This window comes from Desmodus rotundus, chromosome 1 (assembly GCF_022682495.2).
Source record: "Desmodus rotundus isolate HL8 chromosome 1, HLdesRot8A.1, whole genome shotgun sequence".
NCBI lineage: Eukaryota > Metazoa > Chordata > Mammalia > Chiroptera > Phyllostomidae > Desmodus > Desmodus rotundus.
The window spans coordinates 190,421,002-190,442,963 of record NC_071387.1 but is presented as its reverse complement, the minus strand read 5'-3'; the positions used below and the strand labels follow the sequence as shown (position 1 = coordinate 190,442,963).

The following is a 21,962-nucleotide window of genomic DNA, read 5'->3' as shown; positions in this document are numbered from 1 at the left end:
CTAAATAATTAAATTTAAGACCATACTCCATGTCTTTCCAGACCTTTATTATCTTCATTAGATCTTTCTGTCATATGTTTTATCTCTTATAAATTTGGAGTTTGCCAATTTATCTGAACAGGAGAGAACACCTCTTTTTGAGCCTTTCACCCTATTTATATAAAAGGTATTTTTTATTTTTCTACTTTGGAACCCATTTTTATATAATTCACTGAAACATGTGATGGAAATACATGGATAGAAAACACCAGTGTGCAGCTGATAATTCTGCTCAAGAAAGCAAGAGTCCTATCAAAGAATAAGTAGTCCAAACACACTGCTTCATTTGATGGCCATTTCTTCCTTTACATCGAGATGGAAATCTCTGGTGAAATTTTCTACATATTTTTTAACTTAAAAAAATTTCCTCTATTTTTGATTTAATCTTTATTGTATTTTTCCATTACCATTTAGTCCCCTTATACCACCTCCCACAGCAATTGCCACACCATTGTCCATGTCCATGAGTCCTTTTTTCTTTTTGCACAATCCCTCCACCCCCTAACCATTCTCACTAGCTGTCATCTGGTCTCCATCCATGAGTCTGTCTCTATTTTGCTTGTTAGTTTAGTGTGTTCATTGGATTTCATGTATGAGTGAAATCGTATGGTATCAGTCTCTCTCTGACTGGCTTAATTTCACTTAGCATAATGTTCTCCAGGTCCATCAACGCTGTCACAAAGGGTAAAACTTCCTTCTTTTTTAAAGCTGAGTACTATCCCACTGTGTAAATGTCCCATAGTTGTTCTATCCATTTATCTACTGACGGACACTTGGGCCACTTCCATATCTTAGCAACTGTAAATATCACTGCAATGAACATAGATGCACTTATGTTCTTTCGAATTAATGTTTAGTGTTCTTTCAGATATATTCTCGTAAGTGGGATTGCTGGGTCAAAAAGATCCATTTTTAATTTTTTGAAGTATCCCCATACTGCTTTCCACAGTAGCTACACCAATCTGCATTCCCACCAACAGTGCAAAAGGGTTCCTGTTTCTCCACATCCTTGCCAGCACTTGCTGTTTGTTGATTTATTGATGATAGCCATTCTGACAAGTGTGAGATGATACCTGTCAGAATTAAAACTATGGTTTTAATTTGCATTTCTCTGATGGTTAGTGATATTCATCATCTTTTCATATGTCTATTGGCCTTCTGTAGATCCTCTTAGGAGAAGTGTCTATTCAGGTCATTTGCCCATCTTTTAATTGGGTTGTTTCCTTTTTTGGTGTTAAGATTTTTAAGTACTTTACAAATTTTTGATATTAACCCATTATCAGATATATCAGCTAATATGTTCTCCAATTCTGTAGGTTGTATTTGTATTTCATTGATGATTTCCTTCATTGTGCAAAAACTTTTTAATTTGATGTAGTCCTGTTTGTTTATTTTTTTAATTTTATTTCCCTTGCCTGGGGAGATATATACGATAAAAAATGTTAAGAAAATGTCTGAGATATTGCTGCCTATGTTTTCTTCTAGGATTTTTATGGATTTGAGTCTAACAGTTAAGTCATTGATCCATTTTGAATTTATTCTTGTGTGTGGCATATGAAGGTGGTCTGGTAACATTTTCTGCATGTATCTGTCCAATTTCCTCCAAACCATTTGTTGAATAAACTATCTTTAGCCTATCGTATGCATTTACTTCCTCTATTGAATATTAATTGACTATAAAGTTGTGGCTTTATTTCTGGGCTCTCTATTCTGTTCTGTTGATCTATGTGTCTGTTTTTATGATAGTACCGTGCTGCTTTAATTACTATGATCTTATAGTACAGTTTGATATTAGGTAGCTTGATTCTTCCAACTTTGTTCTTCTTTCTCAGGATTGCTGTTGCTATGTGGGGCCTTTTGTAGTTCTATCTAAATTTTTAAAAATATTTGTTCCATTTCTGTGAAATATATCATTGGAATCTTGACAGGAATTGCATCAAATCTATAGACTGCTTTGGTAATACGGACATTTTAATTATATTAATTATTTCTATGCATGAACACAGTTTGTGCTTCCATTTATTTGTGTCTTCTTCTATTTCTTTCTTCAGTGTCTTACAGTTTTCCAAGTACAGGTCTTTTACCTACTTGGTTAAATTGATTCCTAGGTATTTAATTTTTTGAAGCAATTATGAATGGGATTTTCTTAATTTCCCTTTCTGTTAGTTCATTATTAACATATAGAAATGTAACTGACTTCTGAATATTAATTTTGTGTCCTTCTATTTTGCTGAATTCATTTATCAGTTCTAGTAGTTTCTTGGTGGAATCTTTGGGGTTCTCTAAGTACATAGTCTTGTCATTGCAAATAAAGACAGTTTCACTTCTTTCCTTCCAATCTTGATGCCTTTTATTCCTTCTTCTTGTTTGATTGCTGTGGCCAGAACTTCCAGTCCTATGTTGAATAAGAGAGGTTAAAGCAGACATCCCTGCCTTGCTTCCTGATCTTAAGGGGAAGGCTTGTAGTTTTTGCCCATTGAGTATGGTGCTGACAGTGCGTTTGCTGTACATGGCCTTTGTTATGTTTAGTTACGTTCCCTCTATTCCCACTTTGCTGAGAGTTTTTATCATAAATAGATGTTGGATTCTATCAAATGCTTTTTCTGTATCTATTGTCATTTTATTGTTAGACTTTTTCCTCCATTGTTTTAAAAATCTTTTTCTTCCTCTTCTTAAAGCAAGGCCTTTAACATTTGTTGCAGTACTTGTTTGGTGTTAACCAGCTCCTTAGCTCTCTCTTGTCTGGGAAGCTCCTGATTTCTCCTATGATTTTAAATGATAGCCTTGCTGGGTAAAGTAGTCTTGGTTGTAGGTCCTTGCTTTTCATCACCTTGAATATTTCATGTCACTCCTTTCTGGCCTGAAATGTTTCTGTTGAATAATCAGATGCCAGTCTAATTGGTTCTTCTTTGTAAGTAACTGCCATATTTTGCTGTGCACAATGCACTCCAGTGTATAATGAGCACCCATGTTTTTGGCCCAAACTTTCAAGAAAAAATCCTTCATTTTAATTTTTTAATTTTTTTTTTGTTTATTTATATTTAGTATCCAAAGCCATTATTGTATTCCAAGGTATTATCTTACATACAGATATTATTATCACTTTCTAGAGTTATATTTTTAATGCACAAGCATAAATAAAAGAATTAGAAACATTTATATAGATATGAAATCAGTACTACCTATGTATAATGTGCATTATTATTTTTCCCTCAAAAATTTGGGCAAAAAGTGCTCATTATACACAGCAAAATATGGTACCTGCTTTTCTCTTGGTACTTTCAGGATTCTCTCTCCTTGTCTTTAAGCCTTGTCATTTTGATTAAAATTTGTCTCAGTGTAGACCTCTTTGGATCCAACTTGTTTGGAACTTGTGTGACTTTTTCCTTCACCACATTAAGGAAGTTTTGAGTCATTATTTCTCTGAATAGTTTCCCGATCCTTTGCTTGCTCTCTTACCCTCCTTCTGGTATTCCCATGATGCGCAGGTTACACTTTGTGTTGTCTAAAATGTTTCTTAAGTTCACATATTTTTAAATTCTTTCTTCTTTTTGTCTCTCTGCTTGGGTGTTTGTATCTCCCTTGTCTTCCATATCTCCAATTCAATCCTCTGCTTCATCTAACCTACTGTTTATTCCTTCCAGTGTATTATTTATCTCAGATAGTGCATTCTTTATTTCTAACTGGTTCTTTTTTATGGTTTCTATGTCTTTTTCATGCTGTTGGGTATCCTTATAGTCAGTACTGTAAACTCTCTGTCTGATAAATTGCTTGCCTTCATTTCATCTAGTTCTTCTTCTGGAGAATTCTCTTTTTGTTTCTTTCAGGGCCTGTTTCTTTGTCTTCCCATTTTGGCTGCTTCTTTGTATTTTCTGCCTTTGCCTTTAAACTGCTCAGCCATTAAACTGATCGGTTGTTGAACTCCTCAGGCTGTAATCAGTTCAAGTGCCACAGGGTAGGGCTGAGTAATTCCTGTGAGCAAGGCTACAGCTCCTCTCAGCTGATGCCACTTGGAGAGGGGTGCTTTCCCTGAGAAAGATGGCTTCTGCATTATGGGGAATGACTCAGCAGAAGGATCCTGGTGGCTATTACTTCAGTTCTGTCCCCAAAGCCAGCAACCCCAGATTCCTTCAAGTATCTCTAGTCCACTTTGCCCTCCCTCTGCTGGATCCCAACTTAAGTGACTGCAAACAAAATTTTGTGCACTGGCCTTTTAAGAGGCTCTCTGAGTTTCCAGCCATCTTTCCCTGGCAGACAGAAATCCTGTTGCTTTTCACAGCTGGATGTTATTTGGGTTCCTTTCCAGTTCTTGTGCTGTAGTCTGGGGAGTCCAACTTGGGGTTTAGATCCCACACTTCTCATGGGAGACCCCTGACCACTGAAACAGTTCTCATGGGAGACCCCTCTGGCCACTGAAACATCCCTCTGGAACTTCAGCCACCCATGGGAGCCCAGCCAGCCATCTCACACTTCCTCTGCACTCCCCATCAGTCTCATGGTGAGGTTGGTTTCTTCTTTCTGTCCTTGGTTATAAGGCTTCTCTCCAGCTAGTGTTCAGTTGGTTATTCACAATGATTTCTCTAAAATTTAATTGTAAATCCAGATTGGTCTTCAGAGGAAGTTAGTGTAGCTTCCACTTACTCCTCCATTTGGTTCCATCCTCTATTTTTTAAACATATTAATCTTAACAATTTTATAATCATTGTCAGTTAACTCTAATGTCCCAATAAGGTGACTAGTTTTTGTCCACCCCCCCCAACCCCATTAGGGTCACTGGAGAGGCAAGACTAGGACTCATAGTCTTATGTCCTATGTAGTAATTTTTAGTTGAATGTCACACAGTGTGTTGACCTAACAGAGTCTAAAATGACAATATATTTCCTCAAGAGAATAGTCACCATTTTCTCTGATAAGCAATGAAAGGGGGAAATTATCACTTTAATCCAGTCAGAGTTGAACTCAATCAAGGCCAATTTGCAGGTTCCTTTAGGTTCAGTCTACCTCAGGTCAGTCTATGCCCCTGGCACAGCCCTCTAGGGTTTCAGCAGAGAGCCTGTTTGTGCACCAGGGCCTTCCCCCGCCCTTCCCTAACTCCAATCATTGTGTGACAACAGGAGATGGCAGAACAAATGCACAAAAATCAAAAGGTCCTCTTTGTTTTCCAGCTTAGAGTTTCAGCTTCCTGCCAAACTTCCAAAAAAAAAAAAAAAAAGCAGCAGATACATTGTAATCAACAGTTCACCTCAACATACTTCCCCACTGCAATCTAATCCTTCTAGTTATCTTGCTTTAGCAGTTCTCTGGTGCCATTAAACAGAATTTCTTGAAAAATTCAGGCTTTTCTCTTTGTTATCAGTGGAAGTATCGGTCAATCAAAAACTAACATTTTACTCAGACCTACATTTTATAAAGCAAGAGTCATCTGGGAACAGTTTCATTCAATAGTTGAGATAGAAACTGGGCTTGGAAGAAAGGACACTGATCGATAATCATCCAATTATCATTGAGAAGCTGACTGCCTGGAAGTTCACTGATATGCAACAGATATTTTTTTCTTCAAACTTTAATTAACACTAGTTCCAGATCCTCTCCAAACTCTCTGTGTGCACACACAGCCCTACTTCCTCACCTGATATTTTACACTGGCTGTGCAGCGTGCTGTGCTCCAGCATCACACCATATTACCATTTATCACCCCTCTTCTCCCATCCTAGAACGTTTTTGCTCTAGGAAAAATTCTGCAGTCAGCTCTTAACTAAACACTGTTTTTCTCCTGCAGCTTAATGTTGAAGGTGCGATGCACTGTCCTCTGTATACAGGGCAGTGACCTTAGCTGGGCAGGATGTAAGGAATTAAAAAACCCAACTCTTGCTTTCCAGGAACTTGCCATATAATTGGGGAGATTAAGAGGGTATGTAGTGTAACTGGCCATTTTGGGTAGTGAAACGTGATTTACTTTAGAGAGATCACTAAAACAGGCATACTGTATAAGAGGTAGAACTTCATTTCACTTGAAGAATAGAGTATCACACCAAGTAGAGCCGTCAGAGAATTCTTTTCAGTTTGGTGGGGGATGAAAAGAGCAGAAAGACGACAGAATGCAGCATCAGTGAAGTCGGTCGGAAGGCTCTAACCAGGGAGATGTGACAAAGCAGAAGAGTGGGCATTTTAATTCACTATTAATAACATTAAGTCCTAACCACTGTATTATATTCTGTGCTCCAGAAATGAATAAAATATTCTGCCATGAATCCTTTACCTGCTTTGGTACCAAACTGTGATGGATAGAAAAAATTGCGATAAACAGATATATCCAATATTTATGTAAAAAGTTATGACCCCTTACCTATGAAATATTAAAGGCTTTATTTGGAAAACAACCAAGAGAAAGAAATCTTGACTTTTTTTTACAACATATATAGCACAATGTACATTGTAAATATAGTATCTATTATGTATTAGATAATCTATATTATCTATTGTATAGATAAATACCTTCTCTTATTCATTAATATATTGACAATGAAACAATTTTACTTAAAATTGAAAGTTGGGTTCAAGAGATAAACTTATGTCACAGGAGTTTTAAATTGTATTACTCTGAAACAACAACAAAAAAACCATGAAATGTTTCCTGATTAAAATGTAGTTTTTTCTTACTGTCACCTTCTCTTTAAATTGTCATATGTAAGCTTTTAATGTTAGCATTAAAAAAATCCATTGTATAATTTTGACTTCTTAACCAAATTCCTATATCAAATGAACCATAGTCACGTCACAGATCTATGAATAGAGGCTCACACCAGGATTCTGGGCAAATGATTACTCTGTTCTTTCATTTTGTAATATAGGAGAACAGCCTAATCCCCCAATACTAAATCATCATTAGTCTACAGAGTAAGTCTGTTCTGCTTCATGACCTTTTATGCTGCCTCTTGAGAGACTAGGTTTTATGTGCCGCAAGGAGATTCACTAGCCTAATTCCTAGGCTTAATATCAATTTTCAAGTGTATTTATAAATCTTATAGGTTTTAGTAGGGGGAAAAGTAATTTATAATTGTTATACACTTGCATTTCAGTTTTCAGGGTTCTAAGTACCAGTTAATGCACTTTTTAAATCTGAAAACACTTATTATAACTTCATTGATAATTTGCTATCAAGGACATCTGCTCATATTTATCTGTTTCCTTCTTATATGTGTTGTCCAGTTTTGTAGACACTTGCCTTTTAAAAAATAAATGAGCCCAAATAACACATTCTTTTAAAAATAATGAAAGAACTTCACTAAAAATTACCATTTTAATCATATGCCGCTGGTTCCAGTCAGGGAACACGCCTGGGTTGTGGGCCAGGTCCGCTGTGGGGGGCACGTGAGAGGCAACCACACCACACAGATGTTTCCTCTCTCTCTCTCCCTCCTTTCCCCTCTGTCTAAAAGTAAATAAATAAATAAGTAAATAAATAATCATTTAAAAATTAAACAACACACTTAAATAGGAAAATACTGCTTTTCCTTATGGATATATGGGTTTAGTGAAAGATTAACTTCAAGTTTGCATTGCTTGAGTTTAAGATAAGAAATATCTTAAACATTGTGTGGTTATCTTAAACTAAGGAATATCAGCTTTGACCATGTAGCTATTAAAAATGTGTCTTTTGGTGTATTTTCCTTCACATTCTTGCTCCTTTGTAGTGAAACGGTGTCATTCAGTGTGTGTGTGTGTGTGTGTGTGTGTGTATGTTGGAAACCATGGGAGATGTTAAGTTTATTTCGCATGACTGTAGCATTGTCAGATTTGTAGTAGTCAGTATTCCCATAGTTTATTTCTGTCCTTCAAACCAGAACTCACAGCTGGGGTTGTAATTTCTCTACAGAGTATAACCATTTAAAATTCCGTTTTTATCCACAGGGCTTCAAAGGACCATTTAGCGGTTCGTTCATTCCTAAGTAAAACAGCACATACAGCTTGTCCTCAGACTACAGCTGCAAATAAAGCCTCACAGTTCCCCGGTGAATGGGGGAGCAGCTGTGCCTGCCGAGTCACCCCCTACTGGTAGTGAGGAGGCTGGGTTGGTCCTGCTAATAGTCTCCTCTCTCCTCCCAGACAAATCTCACTCCGTCTTCACCTACAACACGCATCCAGTCACACGTGATAGAACCACACTTTCCTTCCTGCAAGGCAGAACCCAAAGCTTGACTGAGGGGAGACTGTGTGCGATCCTGACTCTGAATTGGGAAAGTATGACCTGCGGATGTAGTGATTTGTTTTAGTGGGCCTGTTGCTCTAGGAAGAAAAATATGCTTTTCTGGTCTACTTAATTATTTTAACCCCTGTTGATTTTTTTAACTTGTGTGTACCTTTTTTGAATAGGTTTGCCTGCCCACCCCTCCTCTCACATGCTTATGCTGTACTCCTACCCACAGTGACAGTGAAAGGACAGCTGACTCATACTCACTGAGCACAAGTAGAAAAACAAAATAAAAGTATGGCTAACTTTACCTTGTCTTGCCACTTGGTTTTGCTTTCCATTTTATTATACACTTCTCCCTAATTCTTTCCTGGCTCAGAACCACACAACGCTACGGGAGTCATCTACTCTACCCTGTGCCTGCAGGCAGGGGGAGCTCCAGAGAATTCTTAAAGTGGGATTATGTGTTATAAAGTTCTCTGAGAATTGATCCTTATAAATTCCTTCAGTGTTTATAAATTTAGTGACTCCAAATTTAATTTCTTTCATTTTGATTCATCCATTCCCTACTAAAAATAGTAATATTTATATCAGTTAAAGTTCTGTGATAATAGGTAGAGAGTTTCTCTTTTTGTTGTTGCTGTTGTTGTGTGTTGGTTCTTGGCAAACTGGTTTATATCGACATCTCTACTTTGTAAATTATGTTATTATGATATGTTTATAAATAATTTTAAATTTGGGGTTGAATTTCTATTTTTAAAAGTTCCTTTTTTATTCTTTATCCCCTTCACCTCATATTCAATACTTATTCAAATTTGTGTGATTCATGAGCAGATTTGCTGATATTCCTCAAGATTTATATATGTGTTTTGTATATATTTATGTTATTTTTAAAATGTCTTTAATATATAGAGTCATGTATGCACAGTTAGACATAATTAATATCGAAGAAGGATTGAGCAGTTTCAGCTGCGGTTTTAAGATGTCGATAATGGATGTGTACACTTCCTTACAGGGAGATGTTTTCCGGCTGTGCATGGGGCAATATGGCTCCAAAGGAAATGGCAAAATCAAATTAGAATAACTACTTTGTGGCAACTGATAAAAATGGATGTTAATAGATTGATTACTAATCTCCTCTTATGGCATCATCCAATTTCTCTATATACTTGGTGAAAGTGATTAAGATGGTTATAACTATTTCACCCACATTATTTATGAATCTGAAAGCAGGCACCTGAGACAATGGATGGTTGTGTTTATCTGGGATTTAAAAATTATCAAGGAGGAGTGCGGCAGATGGTCAAAGGAATGACATTCCAGGGTGCAAATAAGAACCTAATGACAGATTGGATCATGAATCTGTGGTTTGGCAGAAACACAAGTGAGGCCAGGAGGATATTTACAAACGTAAATGAACAGGAAGAATTAAGAGTCTAAAAATTGAGATTAGATCAATGCTACGATTAAAAGAAGGGGAAGTCAGTAAACATGAGAGAGATTAAACCTTCAGTGGAGAACATGAGGATATCATGCTGCTGAGTATTGCAAGATACATTAGTTCATTTTAGTTTTAATTTCTTAATACATGTCAACATGATAAGGACACTCTAATGGAAGACAAGTTCTTGCTGAGTATAGTTCTATTCATTACTTATCAAGTGCCTGTTGTGTGAAAGGAGCTTTGCAGCAGAGCAAAAGGGCATCATTTCATGCATGGTCTCTGATAATAGTAAAATCATAAATGGACCTTACTACTGCTGAAAGACTAGAAAAAATGGAAACAATATGAATTCTATTTATCTGTCTGGTAGAAGTTAATGACTCTATTTCTGACTTTCTCTTCAGAAGCATTCAAAGTAAGTCCAAGAAGAGATCCATATCTGGGAATCTCAATTGTTTCTGCTATGCAGATAGATTTGTAAATCCTATTTTAATAGGCTGCCTGGCTGTGCTTGAGATAAGACATACCTTCACACTTGCATTACCAAACAAGAGTTCTGTTGCAAGGACAGGGGTCTTTGAGTGTCTAATAATTTAAGAGTTTTGAAGAATACATAGTTTTAATGATTTCCAAGATGTAAGGTAATATTAAACTTTAATATAGGATTTGTTTTAGCTTCAGGAAGTGGTTTTAAAGCATGCCTTATTTTAACTTAAATTGTATTGCTGTTTGCAAAAGTAGAAATAGAAATTTCTACTTTTAGAAACAAAAAAACTCTACTTTTTTCTACTTTTCTAATAGAATCTTTCAAGATTATTCAAGGTACCAAACAAGAAAAAAAATTGGAAACAGCCTGATAGTTCCAAAAAATTGTATCTGAATTTCAGAATCAGTGGGCAACGTGTATTATCTGCAGCCTTCTGTTCCTATAGAGATAAAGATGTTGGAAGTATAACTACCCAACAATATATTTTGCTATAAATATTCTTGTGGAAGGTCCCCACAAAAATTATCATATTTACAGGAATTATAAAATTCCTGTAATTGTTATAGCTATGAAAATTATTACTGCTTTTCAAAGGACTCCAAATTTCAGTTCTTTTATGGGCATCGCAATGGTCTACACGTGTCAAATATCTACCTGCCAGTCTCCCTAATTTCTCCTATATGCACTCCTATCCTTTGCCGAACAAGCAATGGGATATGTAATAAAATAAAGAATGCATTGACATCTATTTTGAAAGATTAAAACATGTGCAAGGCTATTTCTACATTACACTGAAGATGTAGTTGCTGTAAAGTTCAGGACTATGTCGATTATATTCATAAGAAGAGTAATTACTAAGAAACTTTGCCAAATTTTTATGGACAATTTCTGAGATGCTTTGGTCACCTAAATCCCTAAGTGACATGTAGAATTCTCACATTCTGTTTTCTCAAAGATTCTTCATATGATAAAGTTTCCTCTTTTCCCATCTTGGTTAAGTTCTCCTAAATTCATACTCCATTGGGCTAAAGCCTCACTTTTAAAGTAGGAAACCCAAGAGTAAGCACAGTATTCTAATGAAGTCTTCTCAATAAAGAGATGCATAGAAATTCCATACATTTATTGAATGTTTCTGAGACTCTTTTATTTGGCCTCCCTAGGGCCATCTTCCTTATATGGTAATTTTCAAAGTTTATAATCTAATACACATCTTTATTTTATAAATTCTTGTTAATTTAAGTTCTTGTTCTGGTTTTTCCAAAGCTCCTTAAATCCTAACCCAATATATTAGCTATATTAGCTTGGCTGCCAAGTATTCTGTAAGCTTCTGTCTTCATCAAAAACTCTTGAGAATTAGAATTAAGAACCAAGCTTGTGTATACACTGTTAGAGATGGTCTTTGATTTGACATTGATGATTAGCACTTCCCATCTGCAGATGTACTAGCCTGCTACGACTTGGCTTTATTCAGCTCATATTAATTTTTTTTATCTATTTGGAAGTTATAGAATACTTGCACTAATACTTGGTTTCTTTTGTAAAACAAAGTTTAGAAATCGTTGTTGTTCTTTTCTAATTTTGCATTTTCAGCTAGGCATATTTTGTTCTCTGAGTATATTATATGCATATATATGTATACATTTATATGTGTGCATATGTTTTCTTACTCCCTTCATTTTAGTTAAAAGTTTTCTTTTCAAAGTTCAGTGACCCTTCTGCCAAGTACATTTTTTTCCACTTCTGGTGAGGTATTCAATATCCCTTGTCAAAATCTCATTATTCTGTTGTGCTAAGCCTTTCTAGGTGGGCAGCTGTTTGCTTCCTAAATCCTTTTATTTTTTAAGTGAGACTTTCTACTAGAAAAAATGAAGAACATTTTTATGACTTCAAGTCTGAAAGGTTTCTATTTGAGAACATAAAGTGAATTATAAACATGCTGTCACTTTCTTCTTCTTTCTGATCATGTTTCTGATTGCATTTCCAATAAGTATTCTGGAAGAAAATATACTTCCAAGTTAAGAATATGAATAGTACACTAGATCAGAGACAGTAAAGGAAGTCCCCATCTCCCAGCCCATGTTACCATGTCATTCCACATGCTATTGTTCATGTTTACCAAAACCAGGAACACTTGTATCTCTTCTTCAAAGGGCCAGCAATGAGATTCTTAAATATGTTTGTGCCTATGACACTTGGTTCACATCTTTTCCTTAAACTTAGGAATTGTACATGTAAGTAATTTTGTGTTAATTATGATAGAACATCCTACAACTAATGGACATGCTCCCTCAAAGCTCAGGTTTCTGGAGGCGGAGTACTTGTGACTCAATATTGTCATACAACACATAGGACGCAGTTTCTCCTGCTCTCCATTCTCTATTATGAAACCTCCTTCACAATAGACAGTTGATATATTTTTATTCCTCTTTTGTCAGGTAAAAAATGTTTTTCAATTCCTTATCAAATTATTCACTTGTGCTCTAGAACAAACCTTCAACAACTCATATAACAAGATCTGTATACACACACAGACATATATGTGTATATGACACACATGTAAATTAATTTACATGTGATACATATAGAACATATATAATTGATGTATTTTATTATTGCATGACATTAATATTTGGAAAATCTATTGTGTGTCTATTGTACAAGTTTGGCAACATGCAATCAGAAATATGTGTCTGTAGAGTTATTTTAGCACTACTATCCTGAGCATACCCATATGTCCCAGCATCCTGATTTTCAAAATAAAAAATAAATATGAGAGAATATACCCCTAAATGTAATTATCTAATGATTCATTTCACTTACTGCTTAGCAAAAAATAGTTAAGTCCCAGGCTGTGTTCTCTGGGAAGAAACTCTGAACCGAAGTTCAGAGGGTAAGATAGTTCCTGAAGGGTACCCTAGGGGTCAACGTCTGTGGACACCAGTAAAAGGAAGGAGGGGGAGGAAAGGTTGGGAAGAGTGAGGAAGTGGGCTGCCATGCAATTTTACTGCCTCCACACTGACCTTGTGGGAAAGCTTGGGAACGAAACTTGCCTTCAATATTGTCTGCATTCACAGAAAAAGGCTCAACCTTTATGACCCAGTGGTAAAGATTCATTGATTATGTGCAGAAGGCTGTTGTTGTGCCAGGACAGCAAGTCTCTCCATGCAGGGGATCTGAGCAGCACATCCACCTGTGTACCGGAAGGGTCTTTAAGCTAACACACGTGGAATGAGGAGTGACAATGCTGACATAATGGTGTACCATGGGCGCCTGAGGCTATCAATTCCAAGTGGAAGTGAACTGGCGAAGAGGCAGTATGACATTGTGACATTTTGGTTTTGAGCAAGGTTCTGGAATGTATTGCAATTGTATTCTGATCATTCACTAGCTCTGTGATTTCGACCAATTTATCCTCTGGGACTCAGTGTCTTTATTTTCAAATTATCTATAGTAAAAATAATATTCCCTAAAATGTAAGGAATTTAACATTGTCTCCCTTACAGGTTGTGTGGATTGATCAAAATATATCATGGAAGCATTTGCTGTAGTACATAGCATTTAAAAAGCATGTAAAAATACAATTAATAATTTTTCACCCTTGACATTTCTGTGATGTGCTTGCTATAACAAGAGTGTTTCAAATTACAACTAAGTCTAAAAAAGTTTATCAGTTGATCTGTTCTCTACATAAATATTTATACCAGTGGATCTTAAGCTTTTTGGTACATCAGTATAATCTAAATAGTCTGCTAAAAATGTAGATGTGCGTTCCTAGAGCTTGTATTCAAAGTCACCAGGTTTGGGTTGGGGACCACTGTCTCACCCCCAAATTTAGCATCTATTCATGTTTCCCTCTTCTGTCTTCCACTGTTTTCCTTCTCCTTTAGTTTGGACTCTATTAATGATCCTAATAGCTTCCTCAACCGGAGAACCTATATTAGTTACTGTTTAATAATTGCCCCTTCATGTTCCCTTTTCCCATTTCATAAACTAAAATAAATAACTAAGTAAATAAATAAATGGCACATACCCATTTTATCCACTAACGGAATGTGAATCGTCACTGGCCGCTTTACTAAGTGCATTTTGTTTTGCTTATGTCTGTCATAGATAACACAGCCAGCATTCTGACCAGGCGGAGGAGATTTAGTCGCACTATGCAGGATGTGTATTATCTCCCCATTATGGTCTCTGATGGTGGAATCCCCTCTCTCAGCAGCAGCAGCACCCTCACCATCAGGGTTTGTGCGTGCGAGAGAGACGGGCGCGTGCGGACCTGCCATGCTGAAGCGTTCCTGTCCTCGGCTGGTTTGAGCACAGGAGCCTTAATCGCTATTCTTCTGTGTGTTCTCATTCTCCTAGGTAAGTCGCTCTAAATCCTCACGTTGTGTGGTGGTGATTCTGAATGTCCCCTACAACGGCCGGCACTGCATTAGACAAGAGAGAAAGATGGAGGGAAGAGAGAGATTTTGGCAAAACTTAAGAAATAGAAATGCATAATGTGAATAACAAAACATGGCTTCAAAGATTTCATTTTCATTGACCTTCTCAATACCATAATTAATCTAGAAATAATCTGATTCAAAAGTGATTAAAAAGTATACGTTCTTTAATTTCACCTTATCACAACCTCATTGGTAACTGCTATTACTACAAATTTTTTAATTGCTATTTGATTCAAGAAAGCAAATCTAGATCTTTATGACAAGAAAAATAGATGTAAAAAATCTTTCTGCCTTATAGTTAAAAGAGAATTTATATTTATTTTTCCATCATGTCCTCTCCCTCCTACCTTTCTCTTAGCAACCTTATCTTTTGATCATTTTTGGTACTGTCCATACAAACAAACAAACAAACAAACAAAAACAACACTATGCTTTGGTGAGACAGAGATATTCTTGCAAGGAAAGTTTCTCATTTTCTTTCTGGGGTAGAAGACAAATTACTTGTACAAAGGGCATGGAGAGCAAAGTAGAATAAAGCTGAGAAGTAGAATGGAGATTCAGGGAGGGGTGAGAGAGTCAGGGGCTTCTTTGTTCTAGGAGAGTTAAAAGAGGTTTAAAGTAACGGAATCTCATCATGAAATTTTCATCTTGGAAAAAGATGACTGTGAACGAAGTAGAGAGCAGGTCTCATGAAGGCAAAAGAGCACATAGAAAAAGTAATTAGGAAGAAAATGAAGCATCTCGTTCAGACGTAGCGTAGTTTGGACTAGCATACTTGGAGTGAAACTAAAGAAAGGTGGGTGATGTCAAGATGCTTTAGGTGAAATCAGATGTTATCTTATCATATAATATGGTGCAGGTTCCTGAATGAAAGTATTATTATTTATCAAAATTTTAACTAAAGCACCTGAGAATCCACTTGAAAGCTACAACGTTAATAATTTCATGTCTGTGAACAGAAATTAATGTCTGTGATATAGTGTTCTTTCTTGAAACAACTTTCATGGGCAAAAAAGAAAATAGCTTATAAAAAGCGATGTTGGATAAGGTTGATATATGGCTGGAGTAGAATTGCATCAAAGAAGACCTTTTATCTTTTGCTATATGTAGATCCTCCTCTTCCCTGAGCTGGTGCACATCAGAAGTGCACTTTGGAAGAGTCACTAGAGCGAAAGAATATGAAGAGAAGATAGACTAGGGCTGATCTGTGATAAAGTCCAATGTGATCATTAAGTCAAAAAGGATGAGATAACAGAGGAAAACAAAGGAAAAATCAGAGAAGAAAGAATATGAGTAAAGTATACGTCATAAATGTCGAAGGAAGAAAATGTATCAAAGAGGACAGACCATTCATTAATGTCAAAAGTTGTTCAGAGGTTAGATAAATTTATTACCAAAAAGGATCAATTGCACCCAGCAACATGGGATACAGAGGTTTGGTGCACCATAAAAAAATCTATTTTATTGCAGTCTTTTACAGGAGATGCATGATGGAGAAGGAAATAAGAAAAATCAGGCTTTTTAGAATGTATTTATGTATTGGTCATAATATCTTAAGATATTAACTCATTACTTGGTTCTGTCTTTGAAAATTAAAACAAACAAAAAAGTCCATAAGCAAACAAAAACAGAAAATAAACTAAATGAAACAAATATAAATATTGATCCCTCTAGGGTTTCTAACTTAAGTCACAAAGTATACAACTCAGTGACTTTAAAAGAAGTTCTTCCAAAGTCTTTATTCTGAAAGTAGTTCAGTTGGGAGAGGCATGTTATCTGTAATTTTTAAAAATCATTTATCATGAAACTACTTTCCATTAGTAAGATAAGACTGTAAACAGTAATTGAAAATGTTCATACACAGGTCCATTTAAAGTGTATTATGCAAAATAACATTTTATTATTTAATGAAACAATATTTCCATTTAATTTATTTTATAAAATTTTATTTCCCCTTTGGGGTAAATAAGAGAACATTTCTAAATTTTATGCTATCCCTCAGCACTAATGGAACTCATATATTTCACTAGGCATCAGGTGCTATTTGATATGTTTACTCCTTCAATTTTTATTGAAAGTCAAATGTAGTTTTACAGTTTTACCCAAAGGTTGCAGAATAATTTCTTACATTTGAGTTTAAACAATCATTATTTGTAATGTAATTTATATTTTTCAGGACATTTTAAGGGTTTTTATTGTTATTCAGAAGATATGTAACCAACAGACTCCGAATATAATCATTTGTAATTTAAAAATAACATCAGTTAAGGTGTGAGTTTAGAATGTTTAAGGAATGTATAAGCAACACCAGAGGTAGCACTTTATTTTAGACATTGGAATTCTGAAATAACATTTAACCCTGCAAGTTAAACATATCATGCAATCAATATTTAACACTGAAATACATTTTAAGTAGTAGCTGTTTTGTTTTCTGTTTTTATTTTTTTACGGGGGAGGTGGAATGGCCTTGATTCTATAAATTTAACCATAGTTTTGTCATTAATCTACAGTATGATCTTAGGAGACCCATTCAGCCTGCTGTTTCTATTTCTGAATCTGTGAAAGTAAAATTTCAACTAGAAGGAATTTACAGCCATCAGTAAAATGTGTTGTGGTGCTTATTTATGTTTTATTGAAGGTTAAATACAATTCAATATTTTACTGTATGGTCATACTCCATCCATGTATAGATTGATGACCGGAAATGGTGCTTCAAAATAAAAGGGCCTAAATAGAGATGGTAGGTGTATATATTGTGAGCAGGGACTATATTCTGTCGGAACGACCGTTTTCAGATCTGCTTTATGGGATGGATAGGAGAGTATTAGGAATGAACCTGCACGGTGCAATCAGAGTTTGGTGCTAGAGGAAGGAGTAGCTAGAGTTCCCTTCCCTTCCTTGGATCTGACACTATTTTCCCAGCCCCACCCTGCCACTTGCCAAAGAACCAGAGCAGCTGGCAGGGCAAATTTTAATCACACTTGGCACAAGAAATCATTGAATCTGGATCTGAATCAGACCCCTATCAGCTACCCTTGCAGTCCACATATTACATATAAGCAAGAGTACACCAGCTACATTACTCCTGTTTTTGGACACAAATTTCTTGATCAACAGAGATCACAGTGGATTTGGTGTGAGGGAAGTAAGGAACTAGGAGACAGAGGTGGGATTGATAAAGGGATCGCTGTCAAACTGTCATCAGAGCTGTCTTAGAGGACTTGGTGGGCTCTCCTTGGTTTGAAAAAAGAAGTTTCACTGAGAAGTACCAATACCCGGTGTAAGTGATGACGGAAGCTAATAAAAATAATTTCTCTGATGTGGGGCTCCTCATTCTATCAAATTTAGTATTAGATATGATTGCATAAAAAGAATCAAGTGATATTTGGGGGTTAAAAAAGGCCCACTCTGAAAAGTATTTGGGGGAGGTATGTTGGAAGTCATTATACAATGTGTTCAAGTACAAGTTGTGTGACAGTTTATGTCATGAAAACTCAAAACCCCTTAAAACTGTAATCGCTGGGCTGAATATATAAAGAACAAATAAATAAGAAAAATAGAAAAAGGTTTCCCAAAGTTGAATTTGTTTTTGAATAAAATAAATTAATAAGACTTAATAAATGTATTTTAATTTTCTTAAATAAAATATAATTAAGTGGGTTTATAATTCTGGCCCAACTGAAAGACAGAAGAAGAGGAAAAAAGGAAACATAACTAAGAATAAAATAGTCATTAAAATAAAGACTTCTCAAAAATAATACCATTTTCTCATGTTTCAATCCAGCTTCTATAACCAAAATTCAAAACACCATAAATTATTTGTAATTTTGAATAAAGAAGAACTAGCTCTGTACCTCTCTCTCTTGCTCTTTCTCTCTCTTTTTCCCTCTCCCTTTCTACAACACCATGCTTTATCACATTCTCTTTTCACAGGTCATCCCCTTTAAGAGGAGCTACTATGTTTTCCATGTATGGTTTAATAGACTGGCAGTGGGGGTTATTTGAATATATTCATTTCCCTGCCAGTTTTTAAATAAGGATTTAATTCTCAAATATATATGTATAATTATTATCTTCACTCCTCTTCAGATACATTTGGTCTTGAGATTTTTAGAAAACAGTTTGATTTTCAAACATTAAAATTTCTTCCAAGTAAAAGTATATGTTTGGTATTATTAGTAACCATAAACGGATTTAAAATATATTTAAAATTATGTTCTTACTGCAGCTATTATGATGCATTGCACTTAGTGCAATGGCATATTGCCAGTTTCGCAGAGATGATTCTTTGTCATCTGCAAAGAATCTCCTGTGTGGAGTGTCTACTGTGCGGCATCCGTCCCAGAAACACCCATCAAACAACCTTGTGTGTAGTCATCAGAAGCACATCTTATCGTCCACATTTCCACTTTCCTCCTGAGTTCATCTGAATTTGCCTTTCACTAGAAGGAACATATGTTCATATTTGTCCTGATGTCCTGATGTAATTATAAACAACATCCATTTCACCTTCAAAAGTGTCTCAGATTATATGATTAATTGTGTTGATCCCTGTATCAAATACATATGTAACAAATCTAGGGATATTGTCACTGGAAAATAACTACCTATGCCTGGAAAGAGACAGATAAAAAAATATCAAAGGTCCAACTTAACTAGTATCTACATTTTTAATCAAAATATATCAGAAAAAAATTCTTAGGTTTTGAGGAGAAAGAGACTATAAACTATCGTAACAGTAAGCCCTGCATTATCTCCTATATTTCATTAGGCAAATACGGTTCTAATATTGGTGGAGGGTGCAAATTACCTCCGTACTTACACAGTAGTGTTCATCGCTTTCTCCCTGTTCTGCATGCACATAAATACCCTTGGCATCAATCACCACCTATTTCAACATAAGGGAAAATAACTTGATTTATTGACAAACATAAGGAATTTTACTATAATAAATTAAGCAGCTGCAGAGATAGCTGTTTTAATCTAGAACAGCCTCCTCACTTAATCATGAAGATGAACAGAAATATATAGTGGATGATAAATCTAAACCTCTGAATGTAATGGAGTGAGTTACTTGAGGATACTGCTTGGGCCATTGGTTGGATTTACACTAAAATAAACAATGAAGTATTGAGTGCATATTTACTAGATTCAGTGAAGTCTTTGTTTCAAAAGTAAAGTGTTATATTAGAAAATATCTTTGAAGTGTAAGTGACATGCATGGGGAATTGTTTATTCTGCAGCGTAGTATTTGTGAAGCGGGGCTGCACAGCATCAGCATTTCATTTTCAGCTTGCTGTGGTGACTGCTTTACAAACACAATGACCCAAAGCTTCCCTGTGCCTGCTACAGTCTCCCCTATTACGTTTGTCCATCACTGACTCTCAGTGTCCTTTTATTCCACACTTTTCCAGATAATTCTCTGTTTAAAAGTTCCTCCTGTTTGAAAATGCTTTGTCTCCTTTTTCCTTCACCTGCACAGTCTCCCACTTGCCTTTTCTTTGCCAAATCAGATTGTTCCCAATGTCCTTTGATCATCTCTTTTCACATATAGTAGTAGATTTCTCTCTTACACTTACCCTTTCCACTTCTGGCTTGAAAATCTATTCTTCTTTCTATTCATATTTTAAAGAATTAAACACATGTACATTATGATATCTAGTTCAAATACAGGCAAAGGTGATCTATATTGCTTTGAGGTATACATAAAATGGGCTAAATTCAAATGAGAAGCAAGGAAACAATAAAGAAAAGACTAGAAGTTAATTTTTAGAGGTAAGGGGTAAAAGGGCAGTTTCTAGAGTGCCAGATATGTTCTTAATCAAAGGATACCTAACCTGGTGGGGTTTTTTAAATTTTATTTATTTATATTTATTTATGTATTTGCTTTACAACCATTTGTTAAAGCTTGCATGTAATTAGGGTTGTCAGATAAAATACAGTATACAGATATTAAAAAGCAAATAGAAAAAATACAGGATAGATTGAAATACAAATTTCAGATTAAAATATGCATCAGTAAGTGTATAAGTGCGGGCACACAGACATATACAGTTATAGATATATTTCATGGGGCATACCCACACTATATAAATTATAGCCTAAATATACGTGTATCAATCATAATGATATTATAATATTGTATAGATAGCATAAGCATGCCCCATGCAATAATATTGAGATATATATTATAAATATATTCATTAAATATGTGCCTATGTGTGCATCCCGAATATTGCATGGGCCATAATTATATATACACACATATGATATGCATCTATATATTTCATTATAAATTTCATATTATGCATATATGAAGAGGCACCCAACACTCTGGAATTATCTTCTGGAGGTGGGACACATCTGTATCAGTCTACCAGTGGAGTTGCTGTGAGAGGCTTGATTCGGCTTCGGCGATTTTTTTTTGGAGACTCTTTCAATGTGTTTGCCCATTTTATGATGGGTGATTTACGAGCACATCTGCTCACTGAGTGCTGAGCGCTCAGCAGTTTTTGACCAAAAACCGCATGACCCCATCCATGCCCTGCCCTCCTTATTCGCTGAATCTTGCCCTGAGTGACTTACTCTTTTGTTTATTTTCCCAGATGAAAAAAGTCCTCAAAGGGATACATTTTGCCAATGTGGAAAAGGTGAAACAAAAAAATGGCAGAAGCACTAAAAGCCATCAAAATTGACTAGTTCAAAAACTGATTTAAGCAGTGAAAAAAAAATGTCTCAATAGGTGTATTGTGTCAAATGGAGAGTACTTTAAAGGTGACTGAAATTTAAAAGATGTGGGAATAAATACACAATTTTATATACATACATTCAATTTTTGGTTCCCCCCTTATGTAATAATAGACATATATTTTTTCTGTTCATCTCAAACTCACACTTAATTTGATACACTGCAGTATTTGCTCATAGATAACACAACATGCCATATGAATGTACTTCTCTGATTATTATATTGTAAAGAATGTTTAAAATACTAACAAATCTAATAGTTATTATCATAAAGTCTAGCATATCATAAGTTAAGCAAGAAGAGAACATTTTACAGAGGTGAAGTAAAGGATATTGGGCCATAGCACAAAGTAGTAGTGAGGGAATCTCTTCTATTTGGTAATGGTTTAATACTCTCAAATAGAATGACTTGAAATTACTGAAAAATAACCAAAACAAAGTACCCAAGGCATATTTCTGTGAATCTAGCTAATGGTTGCAATATTATTGGTAATAAAGACTCATCAAACCCACTGTATTTAGCAGGTTACCCTGTGACACATGTCATCTGGTCACTCAATTCCTTGTCCCATAATTTTAAAATAATGAGGCATAATAACCTTTGATGTG

General features: G+C 35.5%; 1 protein-coding gene across 5 annotated transcripts in view; it reads left to right on the top strand.

The window, feature by feature from the left end:
- The window catches only part of LOC112321026 (cadherin-18), a 591,686-nt gene that overhangs the window by 568,267 nt on the left and 1,457 nt on the right, over positions 1-21,962 (top strand). For 4 of the 5 annotated variants that reach the window (XM_053914028.1, XM_053914024.2, XM_053914025.2 and 1 more), the window contains one exon: positions 14,272-14,523. In XM_053914028.1, the coding sequence (XP_053770003.1) occupies positions 14,272-14,523 (252 nt within the window). The remainder of the gene's footprint in view (positions 1-14,271; positions 14,524-21,962) is intronic. The other variant, XM_071219730.1, reaches the window with a different exon arrangement.